The sequence below is a fragment of the Pongo abelii genome, chromosome 12, assembly GCF_028885655.2.
Source record: "Pongo abelii isolate AG06213 chromosome 12, NHGRI_mPonAbe1-v2.0_pri, whole genome shotgun sequence".
Lineage (NCBI taxonomy): Eukaryota > Metazoa > Chordata > Mammalia > Primates > Hominidae > Pongo > Pongo abelii.
Genome location: NC_071997.2, coordinates 23,146,430 through 23,158,506, shown reverse-complemented (window position 1 = coordinate 23,158,506; position 12,077 = coordinate 23,146,430). Strand labels below are relative to the sequence as shown.

The following is a 12,077-nucleotide window of genomic DNA, read 5'->3' as shown; positions in this document are numbered from 1 at the left end:
TTTCACAATAATACCAAAAAAAATTTATATTTTACATATTCATTTTCTCATGTATGTAGAGCTGAGTTTGTTTTTGTTTTTGTTTTTGGAGACAGAATCTCACTCTGTCACAAGGTTGGAGTGCAGTGGCACAATCTTGGCTTACTGCAACCTCTGACTCCCAGGTTCAAGCAATTCTTCTGCCTCAGCCTCCCGAGTAGCTGGGACTATAGGTGCGTGCCAACATGCCCGGCTAATTTTTTGTATTTTTAGTAGAGACAAGGTTTCACCGTTGTTAGCTGGGATGGTCTCGATCTCCTGACTTCGTGATCCATCTGCCTCGGCCTCCCAAAGTGCTGGGATTACAGGCCTGAGCCACCGCGCCCCACTGAGCTGAGTTTTCTAGAAGCTTCATGACATGTAATAGTTTTACAGACTGAAAGAGGAAGTAAATGAGAATCTAGCTATGTTCTATTAAGTGAGACATTAAAAAGATTTACAAAAATGCAAAAACAATGACACTTTTCTGACTCGTTTTTTGCTGTTGGAAAATAATTATTTTTCATAAAAAATGCTATTATTGGCCCTGCGCGGTGGCTCACACATGTAATTCCAGCACTTTGGGAGGCTGAGGCGGGTGGATCACCTGAGGTCAGGAGTTCAAGACCAGCCTAGCCAACATGGTGAAACCCCATCTCTACTAAAAATACAAAAAATTAGCCAGGCGTGGTGGTGGGCACCTGTAATTCCAGCTACTTGGGAGGCTGAGGCAGGAGAATCGCTTGAACCTGCGAAGCAGAGGTTGCAGTGATCCGAGATCACACTGTTGCACTCTAGCCTGGGCAACAAGAGCAAAACTCTGTCTCAAAAAAAATAAATAAATAAAGCTATTATTATTAACACACAATAGGGCTTATTACATTTTTAATGGATTACATATTTTTTATTTCTTTTAATTTCTAATGTAATAAACACTGATAGAAATAACCCACATACGGCCAGGTGCAGTGGCTCAGACCCGCAATCCCAGCACTTTGGAAGGCCAAGGCAGGCGGATCACGAGGTCAAGAGATTGAGACCTCCCAGTACTTTGGGAGGCCAAGGTAGGCGGACCAAGAGGTCAAGACATTGAGACCAGCTGGGTGCGGTGGCTCACGCCTGTAATCCCAGCACTTTGGGAGGCCAAGGCGGGCGGATCACAAGGTCAGGAGATCAAGACCATCCTGGCTAACACGGTGAAACCTCATCTCTACTAAAACTACAAAAAATTAGCTGGGTGTGGTGGCGGGTACCTGTAGGCCCAGCTACTCAAGAGGCTGAGGCAGGAGAATGGCATGAACCCTGGAGGCAGAGCTTGCAGTGAGCCAAGATGGCGCCACTGCACTCCAGCCTGGGCGACAGAGCGAGACTCCGTCTCAAAAAAAAAAAAAAAAAAAAAGATCGAGACCATCCTGGCCAACATGATGAAACCCCGTTCCTACTAATTAGCCAGGTGTGGGCTGGGCATCGTGGCTCACGCCTGTAATCCCAACACTTTGGGAGGCCGAGGAGGGCAGATCATGAGGTCAGGAGATTGAGACCATCCTGGCTAACACGGTGAAACCCCGTCTCTACTAAAAATACAAAAAAATTAGCCGATTGTGGTGGTGGGCGCCTGTAGTCCCAGCTACTCAGGAGGCTGAGGCAGAAGAATGGCGAGAACCTGGGAGGTGGAGCTTGCAGTGAGCCGAGATTGCGCCACTGTACTCCAGCCTGGGTGACACAGCGAGACTCTGTCTCAAAAAAAAAAAAAAATTAGACAGGTGTGGTGGCGGGCACCTGTAGTCCCACCTATTCAGGAGGCAGAGACAAGAGAATCACTTGAACCCAGGAGGCAGAGGTTGCAGTGAGCCGAGACTGCGCCACTGCATGCCAGCCTGGTGAGAGCAAGACTCAGTCTCAAAAAAAAAAAAAAAAAGAGATTGAGACCATCCTGAACTCCGTCTCTACTAAAAATACAAAAATTAGCTGGGCATGGTGGTGTGCACCTGTGGTCCCAGCTACTTGGGAGGCTGAGGCAGGAGAATTGCCTGAACCCAGGAGGCGGAGGTTACAGTGAGCCAAGGTCGTGCCACTGCACTCCAGCCTGGTGACAGAGCAAGACTCCATCTCAAAAAAAAAAGAAAGGAAGAAAGAAAGAAAAAAAAGGAACCCACATACAAAGATCTTTGATGTCCTTAAGAAAAATGTAAAAAGAACTTGGGACCAAAAAATTTGAGTATACAAAGAATACAAAATAAAACATCCTACATGTTTTCTAAAATAATCTTAAAGTTATGTTAGTTCTTTTAGATACTGCTTTTACCCTACCAATTTAGGACACTATGTACTTTTTCAAGAAAATTACCTACTCCCTGCACTCAGTGAAATGAACTTCTGTCCTTATACCAGATGGGGAAATAAATTAACTTCCAAACAAATGGACAGCCTAAACTAGCAATCAGTGAACTTTTTCTACAAAAAGGAGGAGAATACTAATCTGGCTTTACAGGCATACAATCTCTGCTGCAACCACTCAACTCCAACCTTGTAGTATGTAAGCAGCCACAGACAATACATAAACAGAGGAATGCTGTATTCCAATAAATATTAACAAAATTAGGCAGGGGCCATATTTGGCCCACAAGCTCTAATCAACCCCTGCTCTAAACTAACATCTTTATACAAATCCAAGTGATGTTTTTGTTCAATGGAATTTATTTTCAAAATGGAGACACTGGTTTTCAAAATCAAAATTTAGGAAAAAAGGTAAATCACATAGTTGAGTTCTTTTGTTTCTTAGCTAAAACAGTATTCTCTGAAATACTAGTGATGCTAAGTGCTTATACTAGTACATGTGAACCTAGCCATCTGACGACAGATGAACTTTAATTTTCACTCAAGATTATACTATTATAAAAAATAAAATATGAAATAGCAGTTAGAACATTCATTTTAAGCTTGACTATGACAAAACTGAGTATTTAACCATGAGGCTAATTTTAATCAAGCTTGTACAATAAGAGTTCTCTAAAAAGGAAAGTCATATAAAACCAATTAGAACTTCCCCATAAAAGAAGAAAAATAAGATTGCCTCCTAGTGGTTCACTGTATTAACTATAACTCCTAGATACATTATAGAAATAATGATTCAGTAAAGAAGTTTAGAGCAATGAACTTACTGCAAAAAGAAAAACTGCAATTTATACTAAAGCATTCTCCTCAAAGTCAACGTACCTTTCCAGTAATTCTCTACTTTCCTGCACATCTCTAGTGGAAAGCGTAAGAAGCATAAGATTAGCATAGGCCAGCAGTAAGTCTGTATTGGTTGCTCGCCAGTCACTGTTATCAGACTCCAAACACTGTAAAGACTCCAGATATTCCTATTTTGTGGAATGAACAGTAAGTTACAAAACTTAATCAAATGTTAAGAAATTAACCATTTTATGCCTACAAATTCCTTTTCTCACTCCAACCACGTTTGTAAAACTATATTGATTTTTACATCAACCTTAAAATGAAAACACCAAAAATATATACAGTTATCATAGTTATCTCCCCAATCTTCCCATTATAAATTTAACTGATCCTGGTAAAAATTTCATTTTATAACTGTTCTACATAAATAAAAGAAATTTAAGTCCAGCAGGGCACTGCTGCTTTAGTACAAAAAGATGTATGCTAATTGCCTACATAGAAATGTAAAGATCCAATAGCTTTTATCTACCTTAAGGGTCTGTACAACACACGAATTCCATTCTAAACTTGAACGCAAAGCTGTGTTCCTCTCTGCCTCATGGCAGTGGGCCACAGCATCCTTCAATCTTTTATTTGAGCGATACAACTCCACTAGCCGGATATTCACATGGACGTCATCAGGTCTTACATAAAGTTCTGACTGAATCAAGTCAAAAAGTTTATTCCATCCATCTTCACCTTCACAATCTAGAAGCTGTTCCTATTTAGAGGGGAAAAAGAAAAATTATTAGAGTAACACTTGTGCAATTTTAAACAAGTCATGCTCCCAAAGAGCACCATTCCACTATGTCTAGTTTTATGATGATGCCACCAAAAACACTATCCTATATACCTTATTCGTCCCTTCTGAGAGTTGCTTACAACCCAGAAACTAAGCCTCAAGAACTGTATGTGAAGAAAAGCATCTGTGATTACTGCAGTAGCTCACACTCTCTTCAGAGACTACCACGACTATTGCCACACATCCCTGTCCAACTGAGTCACCACCAGAAGCCTAGACCTCCCCAGTCAATCCTCAGCAACAAGGTCTTTATCTTCAAACTGCTCTGTATCTCCTTAAATCTGACTCAATCCTGCATCCCCTCTCCTCCCACTGTTCTGTTACCTTCATCATCATCTCAAAGCACTGTCATCACCTCCTGACCCGAAATGAAGACAGTATCATCTCAGGATAACCCCCACTACCACGATGGCTGTTTCTCTCTGAACTTACATACAAGGAGAGGAAGTAGGGTTGGTGGCCACTCACTTCTCATTTGCGATGCTCTTCCATCAGCCTCTCAAGAAGCTAGGAGCACAGGCATGCACCACCATGCCCGGCTAATTTTTTTTTAACGTACTGTAAATATGGGGTCTTGCCATGTGGCCCAGGCTGACTACTCAGTTCCTTAATCACCTCATCTCCAGTGACGTTATCCTCCACTCCAACCTCAACCATCCACTTGACACTGACACAGGTCTTTAAAATCTGTATTTTGGTCATACCACCGAAACCACCGTACCACCCTTCTTATTCGTCCACCTCACTGAGGGCCTACATACCCTTACTTTCAGAAATATACTTCTCCACCACATGACAAGTTCCCTTCAAGACAATAACATCATCAAGTTTTAAACACCTGTAAACACAGATAAATACACACACTTTCTTCTGTCAGGCAAAAAATGCTATAATCCCTTATATCCATAATTACTGTTTGCTTACAGATCCCTTCAACTAATTCCCTCTTTTCCTCAGAAGAACCCTCCCAACTGGTTTCTGTGTGCTTAGATTTGGGAAATCACAACCCCAAGCTAACTGATTTCATTTTCGTTATCTCAACCATCAAACTGGTGCTGCCTAAAACAAAATATCATTTTAGTACTAACAGACTCACTTTCTCCACTCCCTGACACTTCACACCTCCTCCTATTTCCTCAACTTCCCCATACCTTCCTTTGACCCTCACTTTCAACCTATAACCTAGATTCATCCTTCACTGAGAAACTTGATGCTATCACACATAAATTCCATTTTACCTTACCTACTTAATCTCATCTTTCCCCAACTCTCAAGACCAAGCCGCCCATTAGTACTCTGTATTTCATTCCCCTCTCTCCTTTATCAATTTCTCCTCTTCTGGATGAGATGGATGATACCCTGGCCTCTCCCTATTGCAAAAGCCCTAGTCTTTGACTCTATGTTAAAAATTTTTTTAAAAACCACTATGAGTGCTTTTAAAAAGTTCTATCTCAAACTTGAGAGAAAAAGCCTTCTCAACAGTAATACTCTCATTCATTAAACAAACGTCAGAAACTGTTTACCTTAGCAAGCCTTAAATTTTAGGAGAAATGGAATTACTTTGCATGACAGTTATAAATCTCATGGATTTCAATTCCAAAAAAAAAAAAAAATCTGATACAGGAAAGGTGTAACAGTGCCTTCAAGTTATTAAAGAAAATCTTTAAAGAATGCTTCAAAGTATCTAACTTGTTATACTGCAAGAAAAGAATCCCCTATCATTACATATGTTCTTTAACACTACCGACACCAGATTAACTGGATTGCCATGCCCAATATGGGAATTATGTTTGAGGCATAACTCCTAAGAGAGTAAAGAAATCTGCACAATTAGACCTCACGTTTTAGACTAATATTTAAAATCCAGCTGCTTATTACTGGGAAGAAAAACTTATCAGTAATTTTTATCTTTGGAAGCATTTTCAATGCTTTTTCAGCTTCAAAAATCTGTACGTGACTGTTCATAGCAGTTAACAATAGCCAAAACCTAGAAATAACCAAAATGCCCCTCAAAAGTGAATGGTTAAGGCTGGGCACAGTGGCTCACACCTGTAATCCCAGCACTTTGGGAGGCCGAAGTGGGTGGATCACCTGAGAACCCGGGAGGCAGAAGTTGCAGTGAGCCGAGATAGCACCACTGCACTCCAGCATGGGCGACAGAGCAAGACTGTCTCAAAAAAAAAAAAAAAAAAAAAGTGAATGGTTAAATTGTGGACCATGAAATACTACTCAGAAGTAAAGGAACCAACTATGGATATACAAAACTTATATGGATCACAAATGGTATTATGCTGACTGAACAAGCCAACCTCAAAAGGGCACATGCTTGGCCGGGCGCGGTGGCTCACGCCTGTAATCCTAGCACTTTGGGAGGCTGGGGCGGGCAGATCACATGAGGTCAGGAGTTCAAGACCAGCCAGGCCAACATGGTGAAACCCTGTTTCTACTAAAAATACAAAAATAAGTGGGACATGGTAACATGTGCCTGTAGTCCCAGCTACCCGGAAGGCTGAGGCAGGAGAATCGCTTGAACCTGGGAGGTGGAGGTGGCAGTGAGCTGAGATTGCGCCAGTGAACTCCAACCTGGGCAACAGAGCAAGACTCCGTCTCAAAAAAAATGAAAAAAGAAAAAAAAAAGTCACACACTTCATGATGACATTTACATAACATTTTGAAATCACCAAAGTATAAAGATGGAGAACAGATTAATGGTTGCCAGAGGTCAGGCATAGTGAAGAGAAGTAAGTAGCATGACTACAAAAGGGGCAGCATGAGGAAGATCTCTGTGGTAATAGAGTAGTTCTGTATCTTGACGGCAGTGGTGGCATGAATCTACACGTGATAAAATGAAAGAAAACTATACATACACATTTTACCAATGTCAAAATTCCTGATTTTCATATTGTGCTTTGGTCGGGTTAAACAGGTTGAGTATCCCTTATCCGAAATGCTTGAGACCAGAAGTATTTCAGATTTTGAATTTTTTCAGACTTTGGAATATTTGCAGGATACTTAGCAGGTAGAGCATCTCAAATCTGAAAATCTGAAATCCAAAATTTTCTAATGAGCATTTCCTTTGAGCACCATGTCAGTGCTCAAAAAATTTCAGATTTTGGAGCATTTAGGATTTCGGATTTTAAATGCTCAACCTGTATAAGCACTGGGGAAAAATGAAGTAGCATATAGGATCTTTCTGTACAATCTTTGCAACTTCCTGTGCAAAAAAATCTATAATTATTTCAAAATTAAAATTTTTTACATTTCTATCAGAAACATATATAATGGGGGTAGGAGGAGGCTAAAGGCAAATATACGTTTATAATTTAATATTGTACATACACAATAAAGTATACATTAATATATAAAACATTACAATATACATTTTAAATGTTTGCCAAACATAGTTGTGTAGATTTTCTCCAGAACAGTTACTTAGTAAACTATATTTTACTCTATAAAGAATATCAGGACCAGTCAACACACTAGCAAGAACTTCCTACCATTTTTAGTAATTACGTCTTATATACTAGAGAAACCACCTTTTATCTTTTGCTTGAAAACCTTACTATCTCAAAATACAATCCCTTCTACTTTCAGACAATAGTTATTAGAAAACTCTTCTTTAAAATATCCCTAAATTGTCATCCTGTAGGTAATTTTCACTTAAAGAAGCAAAAATTGGATACCAGACAGAACTTAATGTAAATCTTAGCTCTACTTAGTTTACAGCTACTAAACTGTAAAATCCCTAAAATATTAATTATTTCAGAAGGGTAAATGAGATGTCACTTATAAAGTATAACTATGCCTAATAAGACAGTAGATGCTCAGAAAGGTTTTAATACACTTTTTAAAAGAAAAATTTTAAAGGAAACACAAACACCTGGGCTTAAGGTTTGCTATTGAAAAGTAATTTAAACTCCAAATATTAGAAATGGTTATGTCTTTTCTCCCTTTATGTTTTGTTTGTTTACCTTTAGTTTATAAACTGCAGGACTTCCTGGGAAAAGTTTAGCTGCTCTTTCAACCCAGTATTTTGCTCTTCCATCAGTAACATCATTTTTACAAAGCAATTCTGCAATCTTCAACACAAGATCTTTTTGTGTTGGGTTTAATTCCACTGAACGCTAATATCAGAAAAGAAATTAAAGATTAGTAAATAAATTGTATGTATGTATGTAGGAGTATATATACTTATATATAAAGGTTAAAAAATTATCACTCCAACCCTTAAAAAATTCTACTTCTAGAGAAAACATGTTACTTCAAAGGTGTTAAAATAAAAGTGTCTTGGAATTTTCTGGAAATGAATCAAATAAAAATTATATTTGTGTCATTTGAATGCAAAAAACACAAAAGAACACCATTTCTGACCGTGTTAGACTTACAATTTATAGGTGTTAAACAATTCTATAGCTGTTCCAAGCTGTGTCACGTAATTGTACTATGATACCAATGCCTGTTTTATGATATTCATAAAATATATTTGACTTACTTATATAAATTTCTCTGGGCATCATGTGTTTGGCTATGCAAAGGCTATATTTGAATCCTATAACTTACCCTGTAACATTCAACGGCTTTGTCTGTGTTTTCTTCCAATTCATAAAGAAGACCCAGAAATCTATGAGCTTTGGGATCACTCTCTTGCCCATTAATGTAAGTACATATGTATCTGTTTTTTAAAAGTAATACAAAAGTAAATTAAACTTAGAACTGTACTTTTAAATGCTAACCGAAGAATACACCTTAAACCAAAGCAACCACTAAACTCGTTTATATTGTTACTCAAAACTACCACTATTTATGCAGATAACTCAAAAGTATTCATAGAAAGAAATGGGTAATACTTAAAAACACGTACATAGAGTTGACCACATACTCATTTTACCATTAAATGTCACATTTACCAAATTTTTCTCCAGTGTTATCCACACATAAGAAATGAACATATAAATTGCTTTTTCTTCCTGATCACATTTTAATAAAGCACTAACAGTTTTGCAAATAAATTAGAAGTGATTATAGTAAACATTTTTAAAGTTGTCATAATGCAAAATACTAAACAGCAACAATTTCCCAAACAAAGGGAAATACATTTACCCTTTAAGCAAGAAAGTAATTTCTAACAGTACTATATCCAGCTAAAATCGAACAGAAGAAAAATTACTAATTACAGTACCAAATACAGGAAATTTCCATTTCTCAAATCAAGTAACAACTAAAATAAGTAAATATCCTCTAGGTTCCTTGACAGTATTACGATCAGAGAAATTAGGCCAGACCTAAACTAAGGGATTAAAGTCTCACAGTAAAAAGGTACAAGAGTTAACAGTCACAGTGCTGCTAGTTACATAATTTATGTACCACCATTTTCCTTTCTTACCAGCATTTCCATCTTCCTTTGGATGCCTTTAAAAGCCTGCCTCCCAGCTGGAAGCAGTAACACACACCTGTAGTCCCAACACTATGGGAGGCCGAGGCAGGCAGACTGCTGTGCTCAGAAGTTCAAGACTAGCCTGGGCAACATAGTGACACCTGTCTCTACCAAAAAATGCAAACCTTAGCCAGGTGTGGTGGTGCGCATCTGTATCCCCAGCTACTTGGGGCGCTGAGGTGGGAAGATCTCTTGAGCCCAGAAGGAAGAGGTTACAGTGAGCAAAGATGGAGTCAGCTGCTGCACTCCAGCCTGAGCAAGAGAGACAGATACTGCCTTAAAAAAAAAAAAAAAAAAAAAAAAAAAAAAAGCCTGCCTCCCTCTTAATTTCCTGCTTTAATCCACTCCAAGTCAGGAAATCAGAATCACCAAGCTTCTTATCCCTAGGATAGAGCCTTAGAGCATCACATATTGTGTCAATTAAAGATCTTTTATACAAGCTATTCTCCTGCCTTACACTTACAGTTTAATTTTTTATTCATTGCTATTTTTCATCTGATTAAGGTATCAGATATTTAAGCAAAAACAAATTAAGATATAGGCATGGTCCTCTTTTACTCCAACAGAAGACAATTTTTAGAAAAAGTGTTTTAAGCCAAACAATTTCTTGCCCTTGGTATAAACAAGCAGCAGCATGCAGAAAACACTAATTACCGTTTCAATCTCAATGGAATCTAGGCTGGTCCTTAGCATCAGTCTGAGTGATAAATCCCTTATTCCAGAATACACTTAGGAAGAACTACTAAGAACATATTTTTACCTATTTCAAAGAAGAAAATGAGAAAACGCATTGATTTTTAAAAAACGAATACATGTTACAGTTTGTACTTACTTTTTAGCAAGATCATATTCTTTAGCTTCATAATACAGCTTTGCAAAATAGAATCCTTTCATTGACATCTAAAAAAAAATTAAAAATGGTTTTACTTTTCATACAGAAATATTTTCCAACATTTTTTCAAAAGCAGTAAAAACCTGTCCTTAGTTTATGTTCAAATACGCCATTTTCATTCACTTAAAAGTTTTTTTTAAAGCCTGACAAATGCATAATTCCATGTTTTATAATTTCCTATCACAAAACAAAAAATAGAGCTGGGTGCAGTGGTTCATGCCTGTAATCCCAGCACTTTGGGAGGCTAAAGTGGGCGGATCACCTGAGGTCAGGAATTTGAGACCAGCCTGGCTAACATGGTGAAACCCCGTCTCCACAAAAATACAAAAATTAGCCAGGCATAATGGTGGGTGCCTGTAATCCCAGCTACAGGCTGGGGCAGGAGAATGGCGTGAACCCGGGAGGGAGAGTTTGCAGTGAGCCGAGATCGCGCCACTGCACTCCAGCCTGCGGGATAAAGCGAGACTCCGTCTCAAAAAAAAAAAAAAAAAGAAAAGAAAATGTCTAAAATGGGAGAAAGGGAATTAAAAATAACAAAAGTATATATGTGTGTTACTCAGAAGTATATAGATGTAAAGGGCAGAAAAAACAACTAACAGCTGTCAAAGGTGCCTGCCTGTAGTCCTAAGTACTCAGGAAACAGAGGTAGGAGGATCATTTATGCCCAAAAATTTGATGCCAGCCTGGGCAACACAGCAAGACCCTATTCTAAAAAAATAAAAATAAAAATAAGAGCTGTCAAGTAGCCTTTGAGAAGTAGGAATCAGCCGCAGAATAAGAAACCAACTTGACAGAACATAGAAAAACTAAACAGAAGCCATCTGGAAAAAGAAAAACTAGAGAAAGAATTATTTTTTTTCCTTTTTTTTTTTGGAGACGTAGTCTCGCTCTGTCACACAGGCTGGAGTGCAGTGGCGCAATCTCTGCTCACCACAACCTCTGCCTCCATGGTTCAAGCAATTCTCCTGCCTCAGCCTACCTAGTAGGTGGGACTACAGGTGCCTGCCACCACGCCCGGCTCATTTTTGTATTTTTAATACAGACGGATTTTCACCATATTGGTCAGGCTGGTCTCTCGGCCTCCCAAAGTGCCGGGATTACAGACGAAGAATATTTTTAAGAAAGGCAAAAAAGCACAGCCACCAAAGCTCACCCCGGAGCTGCGTCAGTCCCCACTGGGTTCCTCCAGGCCAAAGAGGTACGACCTCCGCCGCAGCATATAGAGTAAATGTCCAGGACATGGGAAGAAACCCGCCGATATAGCACCCGGGTGCCCAAGCCCCCCAGAACTAGACGGCGCCGGTACTACGCGGCGCGCCATCGGCCAGAAAGCCTGGGCCAGGGCGGGCCCACGAGCCAGCACCGTCGGGAGCGAGCACCGTCGGGAGCGAGCACCGTCGGGAGCGAGCACCGTCGGGAGCGAGCACCGTCGGGAGCGAGCACCGTCGGGAGCGAGCACCGTCGGGAGCCAGCACCGTCGGGAGCCAGCACCGTCGGGAGCCAGCACCGTCGGGAGCCAGCACCGTCGGGAGCCAGCACCGTCGGGAGCCAGCACCGTCGGGAGCCAGCACCGTCGGGAACAAGCCGGGAGAAAGAGGAAGCGCCGGCGCCAACGGTCTCCCGTCCACCGCGGTCCCCCAAGGACTCTCCCTGAGATTGCAAGCGCCACGCCGCCCACAGGACTGCGCTAGCCGGCCGGCGCCTCAACAGAG

At 40.1% G+C, this 12,077-nt stretch overlaps 1 protein-coding gene across 3 annotated transcripts in view; it reads right to left on the bottom strand.

Moving 5' to 3' along the window:
• LOC129056890 (E3 SUMO-protein ligase RanBP2-like) overlaps positions 1 to 12,077 on the bottom strand; it is a 39,074-nt gene that overhangs the window by 26,680 nt on the left and 317 nt on the right. For all 3 annotated transcript variants that reach the window (XM_054546991.2, XM_063713298.1, XM_054546998.2), the window contains exons 2-6: positions 10,306 to 10,373; positions 8,600 to 8,711; positions 8,011 to 8,163; positions 3,725 to 3,955; positions 3,235 to 3,380 (exon numbers count right to left, since the gene is read on the bottom strand). In XM_054546991.2, coding sequence (XP_054402966.1) covers positions 3,235 to 3,380; positions 3,725 to 3,955; positions 8,011 to 8,163; positions 8,600 to 8,711; positions 10,306 to 10,373 — 710 coding nt within the window. The remainder of the gene's footprint in view (positions 1 to 3,234; positions 3,381 to 3,724; positions 3,956 to 8,010; positions 8,164 to 8,599; positions 8,712 to 10,305; positions 10,374 to 12,077) is intronic.